General features: G+C 45.3%; 1 protein-coding gene across 4 annotated transcripts in view; it reads left to right on the forward strand.

Annotated features, from left to right (window-relative positions):
• ALS2CL (ALS2 C-terminal like) overlaps positions 1–20,036 on the forward strand; it is a 49,898-nt gene extending 29,862 nt beyond the window's left edge. For all 4 annotated transcript variants that reach the window (XM_073002778.2, XM_078378404.1, XM_073002777.2 and 1 more), the window contains 15 exons: positions 312–410; positions 1,697–1,858; positions 2,569–2,680; positions 3,875–3,952; positions 4,767–4,894; positions 5,613–5,786; positions 7,120–7,210; positions 8,109–8,266; positions 9,569–9,631; positions 11,166–11,339; positions 12,290–12,332; positions 13,723–13,784; positions 15,463–15,612; positions 16,598–16,694; positions 18,351–20,036. In XM_073002778.2, the coding sequence (XP_072858879.2) occupies positions 312–410; positions 1,697–1,858; positions 2,569–2,680; positions 3,875–3,952; positions 4,767–4,894; positions 5,613–5,786; positions 7,120–7,210; positions 8,109–8,266; positions 9,569–9,631; positions 11,166–11,339; positions 12,290–12,332; positions 13,723–13,784; positions 15,463–15,612; positions 16,598–16,694; positions 18,351–18,419 (1,660 nt within the window). In that variant the 3' untranslated portion in view covers positions 18,420–20,036. The remainder of the gene's footprint in view (positions 1–311; positions 411–1,696; positions 1,859–2,568; positions 2,681–3,874; positions 3,953–4,766; positions 4,895–5,612; positions 5,787–7,119; positions 7,211–8,108; positions 8,267–9,568; positions 9,632–11,165; positions 11,340–12,289; positions 12,333–13,722; positions 13,785–15,462; positions 15,613–16,597; positions 16,695–18,350) is intronic.
• Positions 20,037–22,219: the final 2,183 nt, after the last annotated feature.

A 22,219-nucleotide genomic window follows, 5' to 3' on the forward strand; every position in this document is an offset into this window, starting at 1 on the left:
AATATCAGGAAAAAAAAACTTCCTAACTGCTAGAGCAGTATGACAACGAAACACATGATCTCAGGGGGAGGTGAATGCTCTACCATTGGAGGCCTTCAAGAGAAACTTAGACCACCACCTGGCAGGCATCTTTTGGTTTGTATTCCTGCATTGAGCTGGGGGTTGGACTTTATGGCCTTAGAGGCCCCCTTCCAACTTTACTTTTCTATTATTCTATGACAGCGACCATGAAACCTGATAGAATGTGGGCCTGTTTCGTCCCCACTACTTGCGGAGTTTTTCTCTTAGATCTCTCTTGTTTCCGGATTCAGGTTTGGAATCTGCCTCGTCCCCCGCGTCACTGAGGACCGCTACGACTGTTACAAGTGCCACTGGCAGGAAGGCAGGATGAACGGCTATGGGATCTGCGAGTAAGCACCACCTTTCAAAGTAGTTGCTTTACAACAATTGTCCCGTTCTGCTTTCCGGCCCCTAGTGTTGTGTACTTCGACGAATAATAGTTAGCAACGCCAGGACGTGGGCCAAAATCAACCTGTAGTGAGATAGGAGAAGACTTTTCAAAGACTTTCAGAGGAAAGGCAGGATCCGTTCTCCTTTGTCCCAGAGTGCAGGAGACACAACAATGGGTTCAAGCTACAGGAAGCCAGTCAGGAAAAAGTTCCTAACTGTTAGAGCAGTACGACAACGGAACCAATGACCTCGAGATTTGGTGAGCGCTCCAACACTGGAGGCATTCAAGAAAAATGTAGATCATCCCCTGGCAGATATGCTTTGATGGTATTCGTGCCATGAGCAAGGGGGGTGGACTTGATGACCTTGTAGGGTACCTTCCTACTTCACTTTTCCATGATTCTATGACCCTATGAATAAGTGATCCCTAAAATATATTGCCTTCAACAGCGGTGTAAGCCTTCTATTTCTTTTTTCCTTGACAGGATTATGAGCACTGGGAGCCTTTTAGGTGGGAGGGTGGGGATAAACGCCTTTCCTATGTAAATTTCAGACTGTCACTCTGCATGAGGCTAAACATGGGAGGAATTAAGTGGAACAACCCTAGTTCAAAAATTGAAATTCAACAGCAGCTTGACAGCTCTTGCGAAAAAAATAAAATAAAGGAAGCAAAATTGGGCTTTCCAGTTGCAATGAACCGTGTAATGACATTTAGAATATTGCAATTGCTGATAAATTGACTTCAGAAATTAAGTTTTAAAAAAAGGAGAGTTAAAGACAAGCAGATTTAATGATATATGGGATGAATTTATAAATGCTGTATTGAGGAAAGGGAAAAAGTTGAACCGAGTTTATATGTATTTTTGGAAGGGATACGGGGACCGTTAAATGATGGATTGAAAGTATGGTATAAGGAGATTTAAAAAGTTATGTTGGATATAATGGTGCCCAGAGTGACAAGAGCACTGAGGTCTAGTGTTATTATTTTTATATGCAATTTGTGTGGATAGAATGTAAATGTTATGTTATATTTTATTTGTTTTTTAAAAAAAATTAATTGAAAATGGAATTAAATGTGCGTGTGTAAATTACATTTCTGTGCAAGGATACTAAGAATTTGTCTCCATCCTCTTGGATTAATATTTACTGTCCTTAAGTTCCTCCAGTTTGAAGGAGAAATTAGCGATTGTCTTAAAAGAGAGAGGGAGAGAAGGAGAGATGGTGTATGTGTCTCTCTTTTTTCCAGGTACGGCAACGAGACAGTCTACAAAGGATATTTCAAGGATAATGTGCGACAAGGTTTTGGCATCTTGGAGAACTTTTCCCCCACCGAGCCCCTGTTTAAATACACCGGGCACTGGGAAAACGATAAGAAGAGTGGTTATGGCATATGGGATGACAAGGAGAGGTAAGCCAGCCGGCCGGTAGAGAAGAAGGGTTGCTTTGCTTAAACTCCTGGGAATCCCTGAGGTTGCGCAGAAGGTTGGCTATAATAAAGACCACCGGCAGTGAACAGTTGGACAGGGTTACTTAGCCTGCGGTGCAGATGTTTGTGTTCTTAGTGGGGGATTTTTAGTGGGTGGGGAACATTTGGAGATTTGTGTGTGTGTGTGTGTGTGCATGTGGGTATGGTCTCTGGGTGTCTGTGTATTGTTGTTAAGTCATGCCTGACTCTTCGTGACCCCTTGGACCAGAGCACGCCAGGCCCTCCTGTCTTCCACTGCCACCCGGAGTTGGGTCAAATTCCTGTTGGTGGCTTCGATGACAATCTCCATCCATCTCATCCTCTGCCGTCCCCTTCTCCTCTTGCCTTCACACTTTCCCAACATCAGGGGCTTTTCCAGGGAAGTATGTGTATACTATGTATATACTTAAAATGACAATAAATCTATTTGATGAAAGGGCAGACAACTTCTCTTTTGGATCTCACTGAGGCTGTTTCAGGCACACACACACACACAAGGAAGTTTTCCAAGATCTAGTTCAAACAGCTGGCTGTTGAAGGCATCAACCAAGGTGTGACTTTCTCCAGGTGTTCGGTGGCTGCTGTGGCCCCTTGGTGGAGGGCCCCATGAGTGTGATTTCACCCCTCCATCTCTTCCTCTTCCACTGCTTCAGGGGAGAGAGGTACATCGGGATGTGGCACGAAGACCAGCGACACGGAGCTGGCGTCGTCGTCATGCAGTCTGGCGTGTGCTACCGAAGGAAATTCCACCTGGATAAAATGGTGGTGAGTCACCATCCTTTCGAGGACTCGCCGAGGGACCTTCACGTTTGTGAATCCCTATTGAGTATCTTGCCTACCATTTGTTTAGTGTTTTCAATGTTCCAAACCCATCACATCAGCAATCCTTGCAATGTTCTTGTAGAAATATTCCACTAGGATAATTGATAGGATTCGATTATAACAATAATTTGATGGCTGCAGTAAGTCCTGTATCTGAGATGGTGCTATCGATGTATATGATGCTCGTACATGAAGAGCCTCGTGGTGCAGGGGTTAAACTGCAGTGCTGCAGTGAACGCTCTGCTCTTGACCTGAGTTTGATCCCAAGAGGATCAGGTAGCCGGCTCGAGGTTTACTCAGCCTTCCATCCTTCGGAGGTTGGTAAACTTGAGTACCAGAGAGTGCTTTAAGCATGCTTTGCTTTGCTTAAAGTCGCATGCTTTGCTTTTATCAGAAGTACATAACTATTGCTGCCATCAGGTTATAGTTATCATTGAATGCTATACATCAGATTATATCCAAGGGAGAGATAAACATGGGCTTCCTTTGTAAGTCAGATGACTCAGGCACAGAGCTTTAAAGGAAGTGTGTCTCTGGAGAGAAAATGGCATAACAGGATTGTGATTTGTGAATGTGATCTGACACACAGCCAGGGGAAGTTGATTTGGAGGGAGGGGTTACAAAAATATACATGGTTATTTTTGTCATATAACCAAAAATGCATGGTTATTTTGATCGTATTGTACTCTGGCTAGGTGGAAGATCATTGGTCCAGATTAGGAGGATAACAGAAAGGTTGCGATGAGTTGAGTTTATGCCTGAGGTGGGGTTTGAACCAGCCAAACCACCACCACTTCCTCCTCATTCTTCAAGGAGCAGGTTTCTAGCCTTTATAGCTGCAAATATATATTTGGAAGGGTGTGATTGTTGCCACACCCAACGGGGAGCACAATCTAAAATCTGTTCACCAATCGTTATATTATTTTCCATTGTATGGTTTCTTATGCAAAAGAAAATAATTGAAATTTACTCAACTTTGTGTGAGTTGCATCATGTCTGTAGATGGCCGTGCATCAGTTCTCCCTGAACCGTTTGAGCCAACTCTCCCACATTTAGAGAGGTTGGAGAGTCTCAGAATTTTATAGAGATTTTTTTTGACGTTGTTTTTCATTTTTAACCTTTTCATGACCTCTCCAGGGGTCTGGGATTCTTCTTCTAGAAGACGATTCTGCCTATGAGGGGAACTTCACAAGAGACTTGACTTTTATCGGAAAGGTGAGTGTGACCTGGTGTCTGGAGAACGCCAAGATCCAGGGATCCAGCTGGACAGAATCCTTTTTTTTTTCAGCCATTAGATCCCCAAAGGTCTGCTGCTTGTTGGAATACTTCTAAAACTCTTATTGAAGTGGCTCTCTGAGTAATGATTTCTTAACCAGAACTTGGAAAAGGTTATTTTTTTAAGAGCACAAATCACAGAACTGCCTAGATGGCCATCTGCAGGACCCAAAGGTAACTTTTTCAAGTTCTGATGTTAACTAGGAATGAATTAAAATTTTGTCGGGTTCATTTATTGTTAAGATCCGTCACCCAAAATTGACATATTTTATCATAAATTTGGTAAGAAAAAATTGGAGATGTGTTGTTTTTTTTTTTAAAAAAAAAAAACAACAACGTAAAAGAAAAGAAAACAGGCATATGCTTCCATATACTCAAGGAGTGCTTAGCAATTTTAAAAATTGGATCTGAGTGCTCCATTATGTTTTTATTGCTATATTAGACTTGCTGGTTTGTCTTTTTTAAAACCAGAGATGTTTCTTATGTTGAACACCTCCACGGTGGGGATGTTCAACAGAGTCTCCTCGGTAGTAGAAGTAACAGATCCCACCAAACCTGGCAGGGGTGAGTGGATGCCAGTTTTACTCTGTTTATTCGCAGTTGCCAAATTTTGTCCAGATTTGCAAATTTCTTCCTATGTTTGATTGAAAGGACTCAAAATTTGAAATAATTTAAGAGAGAGAGAGAGAGAGAGAGAGAGAGAGAGAGAGAGAGAGAACTGGTTGATGTTCTGATATTTTGTGGACGGTTTCAGGGAAAGCTGACCTTCCCGAATGGCTTCACGCTGGAGGGGACGTTCGCGAACAAATCCAGACACGGGCTACAAACTCAAGGAGTTCTGAACACTTCTGGAGAACAGATGGATGACACCCTAGCCAAACTGTAAGGGGAAAGAAGGTCTTGGTTCGCCTCCATTAATCTCTTCAGGAAGGTCCTCAAAGCCCAAGGGACTGGGGGGAAATTCTTTGGGTTAGCTCAGAGTGTTGAAAAGCCATTTTTTAAGAGAACTCACAGATTCTCCCAGCACGGAAGGAAATGCATGAGTTTCCATTTAACACAAGAACCTCAGATGAGCCCTGCTGGATCCGGCCAAGGGCCCCTCGAGTCCGGCTTCCTGTATCTCATTGTGGCCCCACCAGATGCATCTGGGAGCCCATGATACAACTAGGTATAACTGTCTCCTCATCTCCCTTCCCCTGCATCTGGCCTTTGGAGATCCCTTTCTTTGAAGCCAGGAGATGATGCATCCCCATCAGGGCTGGTCACCTGTGATGGACTTTTCCTCCAGGAATCTGTCCCATCCCCTTTTCAAGGCCTCTGGATGCCAGATGCCTTCCCCACATCCTGTGGCAAGGAGTTCCACAGACTAACCATACACTGGGTCAAGAAATCTTTTCTTTGGTCTGTTCTCACTTTGGCCAGGGTGATGGATCTTGCTGTATGTAGAGTTTTGATCTGGTACAGTTCTCGTTCAGTCATCATGTACCCACCCACCCACCCCCTTGCTTCCGAAGCCCCTCAGAATGATGGAAGATGCTTGTGTAGCCTTGTCCATTAGAAGTCTAATCTAAAAACACACCCCACTTCTCCCCTTGTCCAGCCAGTTGGGTCAGGAAGAGTTCCCAGTAGAACGAAGGTGGGAAGGACTCTTCAGCCGGTTCCGGGAGTTCGTCTCCTCGGGAGGTCAAGCTGAAATGGAGGAGGCCTTCATGGGCTTCCACGTACAGACGAGCCGTGAGCTGCGGAAGTCTCAGGAATACCTCTTTTGCCACAGGTGAGGAGGGTCTCGGTGCTGACGTGCCCGTGCGGGTCGCTGCTTGGAAAAGCAGCTCCCAGAATCTGCAAACAGCATATGTTGGCTGGGCAGGTCTGAGAAAGGTAGACAGAAAAAGTAACTTTTTCAGTTCTGGTGGGTTTGACGTCATTGCTGAAACGATCATCTGCTTGGAATGGCTGTATTGGCGTGCACGCTTCTGTGCTTCCACAAGTGCCTCTTTCAAGGTGGAAAACAAAACCTTCTGTCCCGAAGGTCAAATAAGGTCAGCCACAGGTAATCTTGCTGCTCCCCATGCAGGAGGAAGTTGAACTGAAAGCTTCCTCCCAGTGCAAGAGGAAATTGTACTGAAAGCTTCCTCCCCATGCAGGAGGAAGTTGTACTGAAAGCTTCTGCCCTAACTGTGGCTTGTGTTCCTCCCGTAAGAGGAACAGCCTGGTTTTGAAAGTGTAAGGATGCCGTTGGAAGGGGCTTTGTCTCGCTGTTTGGTCTGCTTTGTAGATGGGTTGGTTCACTCTGTTTTCCAGCAACCATCTGATGTACAGATAATTGCAAACCACACCTTATCCATGATTACATGCACTTTTTGGGTCCCTGTCAGAGGCCACTTTTTTAGTGTAGGTAAAATCACTCCATTTTGGTTTGATTCACTGAGATCAAGCCAAAGTGGATGGCTTAAGCTGTCACTTTCCTTAAGCCATTTCAGGATCTCATCAGTTATTAGTAAATTGAAAGTTTCCTCCCACTCCCCTGTGGAGTGGGAGGAAGCTTTCAATTTCCTCCCATTCCCCTGTGGAGGAAGAAATATTTAGCCCAGATAAGGAAATTTAAAGGGAAGAATGTGCTAAATACGGTCACTTGAGGTGCAGTGTGGGTGTTTTTTTCTTTTTCTTTTTTCCTGAAATTACCCAATTCTTGCATGTGGACATAGGGATCACCCCAAATGACATGGGCCACCTCAATGCCATCCTGTTTAGGACAATCCAACTTGGGATAATTCTGTTGTTTACCGTGTGGTACACAGAGCTGTGTCTCTGAGCAGGAAGATGTGGCCCTGGGGGTCAGGAGATGTGGGGGAGGGGCTGCTGTTGCTACTGCCCCCTTGGATTTGCCACCTGAAGCCATTGCCCCCTTCTACCCCATAGTAGGGTCAGCCTTGAGTTCAGACCACTGCCACGTTGAGTCTGGTTGTCAGAAAGATGGTTTGGCTTTGCCACGTAAACAGCTATGATTGCTTTGTTTTAAAACTCTGGATGGTATATTTTATATATATAAAATGGGCAAAGGACATGTGTTAAGCATCCTTAACAGTCTGTTCATCTCTGTCTTCTAGAGGAACTGAAGAGGCTCCTGGAAAGGCTGACTTTTTAGAAGAGCTAGTCAAACACCAGGAGAAGGAAGCTATGCAGAACTATTTGGAACAGGTATGACAGCCACGAGTGCGGGTCTTGCATAGAACTGAACGGGCAGTGATGCTTGTCTTTGGGCCACTATAGGAACACTCAGGAGATAATAGAGCTGTATTTTCTTGACATCTTAAGGACCTTTAGAATCAGTAGATCTCTTCTCTCCCTCCCTCTCTCCCGCCCTTTGTCTCTCTCACATACCCTATTTAGGGAGATTATAATTCCCAAATCTCTGCACCCTCTCTAGCATGGCCACTGGAGGATTGGGGAATTGTAATCCATAATGGAGTTTTGGTCGGATAGCTCAGCGAGTTAAGTATCTGGCTGGGAAGCCAGAGGTTGTGGGTTCAGTTCCCCACTGAACCAGGACTCAATGATCCATAGGGTCCCTTCCAGCTCTGCAATTCTAAGAGTATTATTGAGTCAATGGAGAAACTGCCGGATAGCTCAGTGGTTTAGGTCTCTGGCTGTGGAGCCAGAGGTTGGGGGTTCGAATCCTCCATGGTGCCTTCTGGGAGAAGAGCCAGCCTGGGTGGCCTTGGGCCAGCTGCACCATCCCACAGCGCCCCCAGTGGAAGGGAAGGGGTAAAGCACTTCTGAGTACTCTATCTGGAAATCCCGTAAAAAGGGTCGCCCGAAGTCAGAATTGACTTGAAGGCTTCTGGTGATATTATTTGACAGTAGTGGTTGGAGGAGAAGCCATTCTGCCTGTGGGACTCTAGCCAGGAAGAGGGGGGGATTCATCCTGCCCTACCAGCAACCCTCCCTCCAAGTCATTCTGATGCTTCTGGGTCTGCCTGTCTCCAAGCACGTCAAAGAGAAGGCTTCCTCGGTCTCCCCTTTTGTGGCTTGATGGTCGCCCAGCTTTGGAGGGACCCAAGAGGTATAAAGCCACTTTTATTTCCCTCTCTTTCAGGCTTTGAGGACCTCCCTCCACCCTTTAGGAAAGCTGCTGAAGGCCCTGACCTCCGTCTTCCAGGCCACCTACTCGGGGATCGGGGCCAACAAGCACCTCCTGGCCATGGCCCAAGAGGAGGTCAAATATTACGCCAAGATGATCTGGGAATTTTATCAGTAGGTATTGTAGGGTGACCTGTTTTTTCCTGGGGGGGGGGAGCCGCTCATCTCTCCCTTTAGATGGCAGTGGCTGGTCGAGAAACTTGCCAAAGCGGCTTTAACAAGGTTTGGGGAGAGAAATATGGATGATGTGTAGATGTGAGTAGACTGGCTGGGTCTCTTTGGTGAGGTGTTTGGCTGCAGGGCCAGAGGTTGGGAGTTCGATTCCTCCACGGTGCCTCCTGTGAGTAGAACCAGCCTGGGTAGCCTTGGGCAAGCTGCACAGTCCCAAGGCTGCCACCTAGAGGAAAGGAAGGGGTAATGCGCTTGAATCTTCTCTACCTGGGAAACCCTGGAAAGGGTCTCCATATGTCACAATTGACTTGATGGCACATGTTGCTGTTGTTGTTGTTGTTGTTGTTGTTGTTGTTGTTGTTGTTGTTGTTGTTGTTGTTGTTGTTAATGAATAAGGAACCCCACTAGCTTTTATGGGGTTGTCATCAATCTTGTAGGAAACACAGGTTCAGTGTTTGGAAATGTGACCTTGTTCTTTAATTTTTACATGATCCACTGGAAGGGTAGATCTTCCATCCATCATCTGTGGTTGTTAAGGGGCACCCCGATGCTCGGAAAGCTTTGTTTTACTACCCTCAGCTTGGCTCGTGGCTGTGCCCCCCTGGGGGTGGGTGCTCGATTTAGGCAATTCAGTCTCCCCTCCTAAGCTCAAGGCATGAATATTACCTGAAATCAAGCCGAAATGAGGCTGCTGAGAAAATAAGGGGAAAGAGCTAACAGCATGCTAGGGTGACGGTGGGGTTTTAATTGCCTTTTTAAAAAGAAGATGTGAGAGTCTTTTCATCATCATAGTGTTATTATTAGTAGTACTGCAGAGCTGGAAGGGACCTTGTGGGATCATCTAGTCCAGCCCCCCGTCAAGGAGGCCCGGTGAGGAATCGAACTCCCAACTTTTGGCTCTGCAACCGAAGCCTAAACCAATCCTAAACAAGGACCAAAAATGTTTGTAGTATGAACGAACAAATGAATGAACGAACGGACAAATGGAGTGTATTCAAAGCTGGTTAGAGGAAGGGGGTGCAGTAGAAAACTTCACTCCAGTAGTTGGAATTTTTCACTTAAATTTTCAGGCAGATTTCTCCCTAAATGTTCCTTCTTCTCCAAGGTGGAGACCCTGGGAATCCTTGTGTGGGACCAGTTTCAAAGGAGAGGGTGGCGGTGGTGGGAGGGGGCTGCAACCTGAATGGGAACCTGATTTAAACCTTGTTTCCCCCCCCCCACGCCCCTCCTGTTTGCTCTTTACAGGGGCCTGGTGCATCTTGCTCTGGATGTGAAAGATCAAAATCCAGAAGAAGACACGAAGGAGAGGTAATTGGGTGGAATGGTTTAATTATCTACAGAATAGGTGGTCTTTCTCTCCTCCCCCCCCCATCATAAAGAAATAATTGTCTATTTTATGGACACCATCACTTTGCTGCCTATGGCCACTGCTTTAAAGACAACCTGCACAGTGCAATGGTTAGATTCATCATCATCATCATCATCATCATCATCATCATCATCATCATCATCATCATCATCATCATCATCATCATCATCATTATCGAACTGCAGAGCTGAAAGGGATTCTTTGGATCACAAATTCCAGCCCTGTCATAGTGGCTCAGTGGGGGAATCGAACTCCCAACCTCTGGCTCCATAGCCAGAGACCTCGACCCCCTGAGCTATCCTGGTTGTCTGATTAGGATTAAGGAGACCCAGAGCACAGACAGAGTTCTGACCCCGGTCCTCTGAAGAGGCCGGCCGGAGAGGCAGGTGAAACGTTAGGAAGAACAACCTTCAGAACACAGTCAAACAGCCCAGAAAATCCACAGCAACCATCAGACCTAGGGAAGCCCAGTGGGTAATTTAGGGCAGTTGCCTATGCTCCCCCTTCTTAGCTTAATCTACCTTTTAAAGTCGTTGAGGACAAACAGGTTAGACTGGGAGAAAGGCCCACGCTGGACTTCTCGCAAGGTGCTAGTCCCCCTCTGTTCAATACAGGTTAGGCCCCTTCATCTGGAGTCCTTTGTCCAGTTCTGGACACCTCACTTCAAGAAGGACGGTGACAAATTGGAACAAGTTCAGAGGAGGGCGACAAGGATGATGATCAGGGGGGCTGGAAACCAAGCCCTCGGAGGAAAGACAGACGGAAAGAAATGGGGCACGTTTAGCCTTGAGAAAAGAAGAGGGAGGAGAGACAGGAGAGCACTTTTCAAAGACTTGAAAGGCTGTCCTTCAGAGGGAGGGGCGGGATCTGTTCTCCACCAGGACATGCAACCATGGGCTCAAGGTACAGGAAGCCAGATTTTGGCTGAAGATCAAGAAAAACTTCTCAACTGTTAGAGCAGTATGACAACGACAGAACCCATGACCTCAGGAGGTGGTGAATGCTCCAGCGTTGGAGGCCTTCAAGAGAACATCCTAGCAGAGATCCTTTGGCTTGGACTCCTGCCTTGAGCAGGGGGTTGGACTGGATGGCCTTAGAGGGCTCCTTCCAGCTTCACTCTTCTATGATTCTACCTCTTTGAAGGATGGTGGCATATCACCAGTGCATGTGTGAGTTATGTTTTGAAAACCCCAGATCCGCATCAGATAAGGCCCAACTGATTTTCCTAGTGCAGCACCCTCTTTCCATAGCGATGCTTTCAGGAAACCCACCAACGGGCGCCAACGGTAGCTTTCTGTCCATGTTCCCGGCAACCACTGTACAGAAGTGTGTATGGCCTCATGTGTAAAATTTCAGCCCTCTGGGTGAGCTGATCTAATCCCTGTCCAGAGCTACTGAAATTGGCAGCTAAACAGACAAGCCGATGTGAGTGAAACATTTGGAAGAGCTGACTCTGTTCTCCCTTGGATTCAGGGATCTCAACGGACCGGGTCTTATCCTGCCCCTCATCCTTCCGTCTTTCTACCCGGAGTTCCTGATGTTGTACATGCTTTATCACAAGAAGGAAGATGACCTTTATTGCCAAGGGATTGCGGAACTCAGCCTGTTTCCTGACGTTAAATTACTGGAGTTCCTGGATGTCCAGAGGTGAGTTGCTTTGGCAGGATGGAGGGTTTTATTGGGTCTGCTTGTCTCGTCTCCAGGGCTCCGGGCTTAACGTGCTGCGCAGCTCAGAAACGAGGCATGGCCAAAACGGGCTTCCAGACCTGTCAATTGGTCTATTCTAAAATTAAAGTGCTTTAAGTTAAAATGAACGAAAAGCAAAAGATGGAACTGCGTAACCCAAAGAGGGCCAAGCCAAGGTTGCATCACCTCCCAAAAAATGATATTTTACCCTCTTCTCTCTTTTTTTGTCCTAAACCGGATGGCACATAGAGATTTGCTTCTGGTTTTGAACACCGGAAATCTAGCGATCCGTCCATCTTAAAGCAAGGTCCTGTGCTTTGCTCTAGAGGAGAACCCCGGGAGGTTTTATGCTGGGACTGCGGATCATGAAGCCCAAAAGGCCAGAGGGGAAATCACTGCGTCTACTAAACTTTAAAAGCCACTGGCTTGACATCCCCTCTCATGGCGGGGAAGTCTATAAATCAAGGATGTTCAACATGCAGCGGCTGGTCTGTCCACCCCTTGACACTGCTGCTGAATTTGATGCCGCAGTGGTGGTCAAAACACTGCTTTTCGACATCTATATAAAGGCAGACTGTTTTGTCTTCTTTCCCCAACAGCACCAACTTCTGGAAATTGGTCACATTACAAGTGAGCCTTTAAACCCATCCCCTAGCACACCCTATCCATTCACATCAAGGACTTCCCGTCATTCATTGTATGAATTAGGATATTATCTGGGATGATGGAGGGGTGTTTGTCTAGTTAAAATCTTGAGTTATGGCTGTTTGAGTTAAATTTGGCTCTTGGGATCAGTATTTGAGAACATTCTCTTGTATTTGGCACTAAGTCACACCTCCTTAGGTAGGAATGATTTAGCTTCTCTTCCACCTTTCTGAAAATGTTTGACTCTTCTGCTCCTGTCATTCCAGACATTTGTGGCCCCTCAAGGATCTCGTACTGACAAGTAACCAGGTAAGTTGCTTTCCAGTTATGTCATGCCTTCAGCATGCTGTATACCTTTAGTATGATTCGATGGTCCTACCCACACCACAGGGGGAATAATGCATTTCCACCTGTGGGGAAAAAAAGAGATTTTCTCCTTGTTATAAAACTCCCCGCAAGCAGAAAACTAGAAGGGCAAGGATAGGGCTAGGCTATAACGTCTCTTTCTTTGAGAAGATAGTTTGTTAATATTGATTGAGGACTCTTGCCTCCTGGGATGTGAGGTCAACTTTGTTCCAGTAACTCTCAAAGTAGGAGGGAAATATCATTTTCTGAACCTTGATTGCCTAGGGATGGCACATATCGGAAAGATGGTTATAGGGGAAAGATCGAGACAATTCTTGTCTTCCTGACTTTCTTCTCCTAAAAGTGAGAGGTGTCATGACTTACCATGGAATCGATCGAACAGCAAACAGACAACATGACGGATTTCAACAACAGACTTCAACGGATACTTGGGAGGGGGGAAGCACTGGGCAGAGAGGCGGGGCTCTCTCTGAATTCAGAGGCAGGGAAGGAGCGATTGGTTCGTGCCGTATAGATTGGCAGCCACCTCAGTCCAGAAACGTCCCTCCTAGCCACACTTGCTATAGGCAACATGCGAGGTTGCAAAAGGAATTGGGTATGTGGTCTGCACGTACACCCCCAACCCCACCATGCTTAGAATCAAATATCGTGTCAGCACAGATTTCCTAATGAGTAGCTTTTGACCATCTCATCATCCCCAGATTTCTCTAACTCCCTTTCAAAGGTCTCCAACTTTCACCCCATCATGATGGTGGATTTCATAGTTTCAACCCGTCCTCCCCTGAATTTTTTCTCCGGCATCTTTCTGCTTCATCGCATGCTCTCGGGGGCCAGTTTTCCTCTCGGCTCTCTACTGTGCGTCTCTTATGAAGCCCTTCAAAGAAAATCGTAGCCTCTGAGCATTACATAGAATTCCAGTCCAGGCTGATAGACCGATCTGGAAATTCCCCTTCTTGGGTGTGACATTCACATGGTCCAGTGATTTCACCTGCCACCTCATACAGTCCCTTTTCAGATTATTTACAGCAGGGAGGAGCAAAAATGTACCCTGTCACCCCCCCAAACATGGTGCCAGTGCTACCCTGGCCCCAACCTCTGACCCCCCCACCTTGAAAAAACTCCCCCAGGTCCAGTTGTACTTTCGGTAGGTATGATTGTCTACTTGGGGGGGAAAGGTGTTGTTAGCCAAATCAGAGGTTGGGAGGGAACGGAAAGGACAAGCCCTCATACCTCTGTCTCGCTCTGGAGCTAGGGAGGTTGAGTTGTTTACGACACCATCTTGTGGTCTCATTAATACTTGATACTTCCTTTTTTATTTTTATTTGTTTGAAAGAGACAATCCCTCATCAAAGATCGGTGCTTCCTTTCTGCAACTGAATGTCTACAGACGCTGATGTAAGTTGTCACGCGTGAGAATGTAGTTTCACTTCTCCCACTCCCATGCAGTAGAAAACCCAGCAGCAGGAACACTCTATCTTATCTGTTGCTTTTAGTCCTACTCTCCCTTCATAGAGCTGAAATGAGAATGCATGGCTCTTCACTGGTTCTCTCCCACTCCCCCCACCCCCCACCCCCCACCCCCAAGATGGGCTATGGAAAAATCACCAAGACCTTAATCAATGAAAGTCTTTTCGGCATTCCAAATTCCTGCCAAGGGATTCCCACAAATGTTTTCCAGACTGACATTTGATGCCCATCTTTGCTGGTGCATATGAGAGGGAAGTTTGCCACGACCACAAAAAACCCCCAAATGTTTTTTTTTAAATTTTGACCACTAGAAGGTACAAAAGGGGTTTTTAGTAGTCCTATCTTTTCCAAAGAAAAAAATATTTTGAGGTGAGAGAGGACTAGATCAAGTGCAGATGTCCAGTCATTTGATTACTGCAAGCCACCTTTATATTTCAATCTCTCTCTCTCTATATATAAGGATGGCCTAGTCATAGGCATCCTTCAGTCTCGAGAGACCATGGTAACATGCTCTGAACTGAGGAATGTCCTCTCCAGAGCATGAAGCCTGGGTAAAGTAATATGGAGGATAGGCTGTTACCCAAGCAGCAGATCCCCCCTCTCCACATTGCTGAAATGGTCCAATGGAAAGGCAAGAGCCAATACAACTGGTTCCAGCAACGTCGCAGGAGCTGGCAGAATGACACAAACTGCCTTCGGGACTCCAGCTCCGGATTTTGCCTCGAGGTTAACTCCTGAAGCCTTTTCCACAAGTGGGTATAGTCACAAGGCAGTGGAGGTTTGAAATCAGAGTTTTCCTTCTCCTAGATGGGTTGCGTTCCATGGCTGATGAGCCCCACCTACACGGCCTGCTCTTTAATAGTGTTGAAGTATGATCCAACCCTTAGAACATTCCTGCCTCCCAGGTGTATACAAATCTAATTATCTTTCCTATTTACCATATTAGGGCCAGAGATAGAATAAGAGAACGGCGCGTGTTCCTGGGACATGCTCATTTAAAGCAGAAAGGATGGCCTGCAGAACCAAATATATATCTTAATATATACTATGTTTAATTGATTTTTAAAAATATTTTAAATTAAACATATATTAAGATTTTTTAAAAACAAATCTAGTTTAGAAACAATTAAAAGAACATGTAAAACCCTGGAATTTAAAAATCACTATTCCTGAGATAATTTACTGCTTCAAAGTCTACTTAAAGAGGAAGGTCTTTGCCTGATGATGGAAGGACAAGAGGTCTTGGGGGCCTGGGAGCCACCGCCGAGAAGGCCCTGCGTCGTGTCCTCACTAAGCAAGTTTGGGAAAGGGGTGGAATCGAGAGAAGGGCCTCCCCAGGAGATCTTAAAAGCTGAGAAGACTCGTATGGGTTGATGCGATCCTTTAAAGAGCCTGGTGCTATAACGGTTGGCTCAGCTCGGCTCCTGACCGGAACAAAGGTGGCAATCTTGAGAGGCTTGGTTCTGTACTGTGTCCAAGTGGCACCTTTGTGCTGGCACTCTGGGAGAGGCCCTGATCCGTACCTCTGGTGCCAACACAGGGCTCCTAGCCTGCGTGCCTCGTTCTACCACTCACTTTGGCATTCACTGCTTCCCTATCGCCGCAGCACGACCGTCGACCCGCGGGAAAAACTGGGCATCCTCCAAAACACGTACGAGGAGATTGAGAAGACGGTCCTTCGGGTCCTGGGGAAAGAGTACAGCCTGCCGATGGATGACCTTTTGCCGTTGCTGATGTATGTTGTAACCCGCGCAAGGTAGGCAAGGAACCACCTAGAGTGGCCAGACAGTGTGGGGTATGAATCTAATTAATTAATTAATTAATTAATTAATTAATTAATTAATTAATTAATTAATTAATTAATTAATTAATTAATTAATTAATTAATTAATTACCTCCCTGCCTGATCGTTTGGGGACGCCCTGAAAACAAGGTTCTTTAGCATCCAGATGATTCGTTGCAACCTCACCTGTACGAATTCAGAAACACGCTGTGTCTTGAAATGGGCTCCTCCTTTTATTCTCTGGCCTCCTTTGGTGTAATCTTTTTCCCGTGAGGGTCCCCAGCTTTTTTCAGAAGAAATCCAAGACCACCTTATTTGGCGGTAGATCACAGCAGATAAAAACGATACTAAGGAACTCCCACAAAAGAAACATACTGTTTATGGGATAGAACCCGTTTGTAGAGCTATGTAAGGTGATCGGTTTATCCCATGACACTTTTATCATAGATACAAAAGAACTGTGTTAAAGCTTGTCCAGAAGTTCATTTCTGCTAACTGTGATCTCAATCTTGTCCTGGGTTTTTAATCCTACTATCACTGGAAATTAGGTGTACGAATGGCAGTTTATTGTGAATAGTCTCTTGAAATGTTTGTTCATATTTTGAGATATATTTATTCTCATCAGCGAGATAGGTTGTTTGCATTCACTGCTTATGTTTTCTATCTAGTTAATCTGGGGTGGTTAACGTCTGGCACTCTGGATGTCACTGGACTACCACTCCCATGATGCCGCATGTTGGCTAGGGCTGATGGGAGTTGAAGTCAGACAGCTTTTGGAGGGCCATGGGTTAGCCGCACATGAACCTCCTTAAGTCTCTGCAGACTGAGGATGATGCTTCACGACTTTGAAGAGAACAGAAGTCTACAGACCTTTGGGTCACAATGAATTAGTTAAGTCTCGAAGATGCCATAAACCAAACACTTTCGTTGCAAAACACAGACCTTTCCTCCATTCCAGCATACAACATTTAGGAGCAGAGATTCACCTGATCAGAGATTTGATGGACCCAGCGAGCGAAGGGGGAATGTATGATTTCCTGCTTACAGCCCTGGAGGTAAGAACAGTGGGCGGTCATCCAGAAGGACAAGTTGGGTGTGCCCTATCTCAGTTTATCCACCCACACCCTAAAACAGAAAGACGCTCCCTGTCTGCATCTCGGTGTGTATGAATTTGCCCTTGGGCAAGAAAAATGAAATGCGAAACCACTTCCGAGTGTTTTCTACCTAGGAAATCCTGGCAAAGGTCGCAGTTAAGTCAAAGGTGACTTGACAGTGCGTGATTATCATCAAAGATAGATGACAGTCCTGTGGAATTAGACCAGTGGGTCATCTGGGGCTCTGTTGTGTGTTCTCCCACAAGCCACCCGTGAAGGTCCTGTCCTACAGTTGGTGGAGAGCAAACAAGGACCCAAAGGGTAGCGTATGCCTAAACAATTCCAAGTTCCACTGCAGAATCTTGCTGTACAGTTTCGCGACAGGCAGTGGGGAAGTGCTAGCCATCTAGAGATCTTCAACTTGTCCTTACTGTCAGCTATGTCACGGGGGCTTCCATGAATGAAATCTCAAAAAAAATCTAGAAATCCAAAGTACAGCAAGAAACCCACCCCCCATATCCTCTGGGGATTGATTCTAAGCCCCTGTGGATACTGAAAACTGCAGATAATAGTGAACAGTATGTATATAGCATGGTAAAAGGGAAAAACAAACAAAACTATTTTTCTATGCATTACCAGAACTGGCCACTAGAGGCAGTGCTGTGTATTCTTCACTAACAAATATTCATAGCATGGTATCTGGCTCCCTCTAGGGGCTGGTTCTGGTAATACACATGAAATTATTTTTTTTCAGGATTTTTTAACATTTTTAATATTTTCAGACCATGGGTAAGTAAAGCCTCAGACACTGATTCTGTGGATACAGGGGTCTTACTGTAGGCAGATGCTGCCTAGAAGCAGCTCTCTAGGGTTTCTGTCTTTTCCAATTTGATGCAATTCCTGGTTGCATCAATAGGAGTATAGTGTCTAGATCAAGGGAAGTGATAGTACCACTCTATTCTGCTTTGGTCAGACCTCACCTGGAGTCTTGTGTCCAGTTTTGGGCACCTCAGTACAAGAAGGATGTTGACAACCTGGAACGTGTCCAGAGGAGGGTGAGCAAAATGGTCAATGGTGTGGAAGCCATGTCCTACAAGGAGCGGCTTAGGGAGTTGGGAATGTTTAGCCTTACAAAAAGGTTGAGAGAGGACACGATAGCCATGTTTAAATATTTGAAAGGATGTCATGTTGAGGAAGGGACAGGTTTGTTTTCCACGGCTCCAGGCACTAGGACAAGGAGCAGTGATTTCAAATGACAGGAAAAGAGATTCCACCTGAATCTCAGGAAGAACTTCCTGATGGTCAGAGCTGTCTGGCAGTGGAAGAGGCTGCCTCGAAGGGTGGTGGAGTCTCCTTCTTTGGAGGTTTTTAAGCAGAGGCCAGATGGCCATCTGTCGGGAATGCTTTGATGGAGTTCCTGCATAGCTGGGGGTTGGACTCCCCGTGGTCTCTTCAAACTCTGTGATTCTAAGATTCTATCTGAAGATTTGGGGGACTGAAGTTGGATTCAATTAACTGTGGATTGATGCAACAGACAGGGCTTTTATGCACCTATGGAACAGAGCAAAGGAGAGCGAAAATTTAAATCACTGACTCTTTCTCCTCTCCCTTTGCCAGTCCTGCTATCAGTTCATCCAGAAAGAGACAACGCTCCCTCAGAACTGGCAGGCATCTGAAGATTTTTGAACATGGCACATGAAAAGGATCTTGGTTGCACACTTCAGAGAAGCACTGGACTGGAGTTTTTGTTGTGACGATGGGAAGATGAGGAGCATGTTGCTGCTGTTATTGGTATTTTTCTTTCCTATGGGAAGCACGTCTGGTTTTTAAGTCTGCAATTTCTTTGAAATTGATATATATATATTAAGATTGTTTGAACCTGAGGTTGAGAGAGCGCGGATCCAAGGAGGTGGCCTTAGTCGGATGCTGGTGGTTCAGTACCAGGGCCTCTCCTGGAAAGGGAATTTAGCCATTGTTTGTGAGCAGTGTAATCCTGACTTTACTCAAGGTTTCTGCGAAGGCTGTCAAAACCAAGAATTTGCTCGTTGCAATCTCATTTGGGTTGGTGCAATATTTAACAAGACCCTCTGACCTTTTTTACCTGCCGTGATATTCCCGACCCTTCATTTTTATGATTTCTTTGGTAGCTTATGCTTCGTTGGAAGGCTGGGGGAGAAGACGTTTTATCGCAATATGCCCTATTCTTAACGTCCATAACATGGTTAACATTGTTCCTGTGGTCAACCCAGCGACCTGGATGTACTTCCAACAAATCTATGCTGAACAGAGATCAAAATCCGCTCACTTTTGCAACGGCTTGTTGGTAAGGTGAACATCTAGCAAACAGCCTCTCTGTTCAACATGGCCCACCATGCAGGCAAGAGTTTTGAGCACACTGTCTTGGTTCGGGGTGAAGTTCAGCAAGATTAGAGGAAAGTGTTGCTTTTAATCTTCTTTCTGGTATACATTCCAGTTACTTAACAATATATCCTTTGCCCTTTCTTCTAATGTCAGAGGCAACTGATTCAATTGATTGGCTATTGCTGGCATGCAATCCTTTATTTCGAACATGGCACAAACCCACAGCTTTTTGGGGTAAGAGTTCACGACAGCTTTTGCAACAAACGCAAAGGGGATCTTCCAGTTACTTCACACTACCCAACACCATTTTTTAACTCCTCTTTTTATGCTAGGGCACAGATTAGGAGGGGGTGGCTGTAGTAATCTGCATACAATCAGCTGAAACTCTTGACCCAATTCTTGAGTGGAATTGTAAGAGGAAGCTCTGAAGCCATCACAACTTTTGAAGGAAACGTCTTGGATTTTTAAATGGTTTCACGACATGGTGTTGAAAAATTGATAAAGGAACTGACAAGGTTAATGAAAACCAACCCTATTTTATTAAGCCCAATTTTGGAATGCTGATGACAATATCGGCACGTGTCCGGTTCCATGTTCAACCGGTCCTCTCTCCGTACAAGCTTTCTTGGACCCCATCAATCCTGATGACGTAAAATGATGGTTGCTTAAAGCAACTGCTCATAAAAAGGCTGATTTTATTGAACCAGCATAAGTGTTAAGGTTTTATACATTTTTAGAATTAACTGAACAAAGACTGATGCTTTTTTAATAAGCGGATACTGCATAAATGTCTATGCTACTGCCTCATTTCTGATACAAATATACTGAGTCAAATAAGAGGGCTGCTTGAAATTATTACAAGCTCATTGGTATTGAAATAAATCTTGTTACAGTGTTCCAGAGATAATTTTGTATGACACAAATAAACTGAGCTTAACTGAGCATAGTTTTATCGTAGTTTGTTTTACTCCAAGTAAAATGTCTTGATCAGAAAAGCCTGCGCTAACATGCGGACGAGAGGCCAGCTAGTCGATTGATTTTGCATTTCTCCGTATCAACATGTGGACTTAATTCATGAGCTGAAGGAAGATACACAGATGTGTTGAAACTGTTCTAAAAACAAAGGATTAGATCGATGCTTTAAGATGTTTTACCCAAATCAATGGCTCGAATCCAAGTGCTATCAACTCTGGTTTGCCAAAACAGAATTAGGAGTAAAGACATGTGAACAACTGTGTTCTGAAGGTTGTTCTTCCTAACGTTTCGCCAGTCTCTTTGGCGGGATCTTCAGAGGACAGCACTCCGTGCTCTGAAGATGTCGGCCACAGAGACTGGCGAAACGTTAGGAAGAACAACCTTCAGAACACGGCCAAAGAGCCCGAAAAACCCACAACCACCATTAGATCCTGGCTGAGAAAGCCTTCACGAATACATATGAACTTGTTGCTAAGAATATATTCGTCCATTCTATATTTTGCTACCTGACATTCTTCCACCTGCAGATTCTGGGACCTGATCCCAAACAGAGAGAGCATATAATCTGTGTTGCAGCTCTGGCTTCCCCTCAACTACTGTATTCACTTTTTCTCGAAACGTTTAGTTGTTTCATTCCATCAACTTGTTTCTGACTGAACAGCAACCCTAATTTCCAGGTATGGAAGATGTTCAAGAAATAGATTGCCATCACACACACACACCCAGAGTTTCCATGGCCAATCAGTATTTGAACCCAGGTTTCTCAAATTACAATCCAACACTCTTTATCTACTACATCACAGTTTGTCTGAAATACTGAGTATGTGCCGTATTTTCACTGGATAACCTCCAAATACAAAGGAAGAAGTGCGTGTTTATTAGAACTTCTTTCCTCTAGAGCAGTGGTGTCGAACTGTGGCCCTCCAGATGTTCTTGGACTTCAACTCCCAGAAGCCTTCACCACCACCTCTGCTGGCCAGGATTTCTGGGAGTTGAAGGCCAAGAACATCTGGAGGGCCACAGTTCGACACCACTGCTCTAGAGCCTAGCCAGAACTCCAGTCTGATCTTATCTTGAGGGAACATTTTAGATCTCAACATACTGAGGATGCACTAGTAGTGGCCACAGTAGAGGTACACTACCTTTAAAATACACCCACTGCTAACTAACCATTCTTTGGGTACCATGAAGGATAAAAAAACTACATTCCTTCTGCTCCAGAAGCTCTTATCTATTGTGCCGGCTGCAGAGCGACAACAGCTGCTGCCTAGCATGTGAACGGAATTGCTTCTGCTCTCCAGATGCTGCCCAATGAATGGAAGAGAACATATTAAAGATACACTGTCCAAATTGTTCCAGAATCACTCCGTTGCGTATTTGATATGTTGTCGCAAGAAATAAGACCTGAGCCTAGTTTACTGTCCTCAAAGATATCCGTACAATTTGAAGAATGTCATTGCTACAGTACTTTTCCAAGATCGACTCATGACATTCATTGGCACAAATTCAAAGTTCTCTCTCTGTTTCTCATGGGGAGGTATAAACATGCAGTGGCTTTCAGAATCCACGCAAATCAGGCATGCTTATGGAAAACGATACAAACAAGCATTCAGTGACGTGATAGAGAGAAAACAATGGATTGTCTCTACCCAATACCACTCCCATTACATGCCATACTTGCTTATTTTCAGGGCAGCAAAATTAAATCAGAAATACATGCTGCGGTTGGAAAACGATCTTCTGTTACCTCGAGCTCTTTAGACATCACAAATAAAAAACATACAATTCTGAATCTCGGCAAACCACTTGTTGTGAAGAGGTGGGGGATGGCATGCACTGACTCTCCCCGAGGACCAAGTTTCAGAGAGGGAGAGACAGAACAGGAGCGCCCGCGAGCACCAGCCAGGCCCACTGAGAGCAGCAACCCTTAGAGGTTCTTATTCTCTCAAATGCTGGAACATCAAGTAAACCTGGGCTATTTGTGCCTCTCTCTGATGACTGCAGGGCAGAATCTGATGGCACCCCATCACACTCCCCTTGCCCACACATGAGTTATACCCTTGTGCCTATCCCCACTGGTCAGGAATGGGATCTTTTTGCAGGGTACTGCAGGCGCTTCCCCAAAACAGTACAACACAAATTCAGTCCTG

This window comes from Pogona vitticeps, chromosome 6 (assembly GCF_051106095.1).
Source record: "Pogona vitticeps strain Pit_001003342236 chromosome 6, PviZW2.1, whole genome shotgun sequence".
Lineage (NCBI taxonomy): Eukaryota > Metazoa > Chordata > Lepidosauria > Squamata > Agamidae > Pogona > Pogona vitticeps.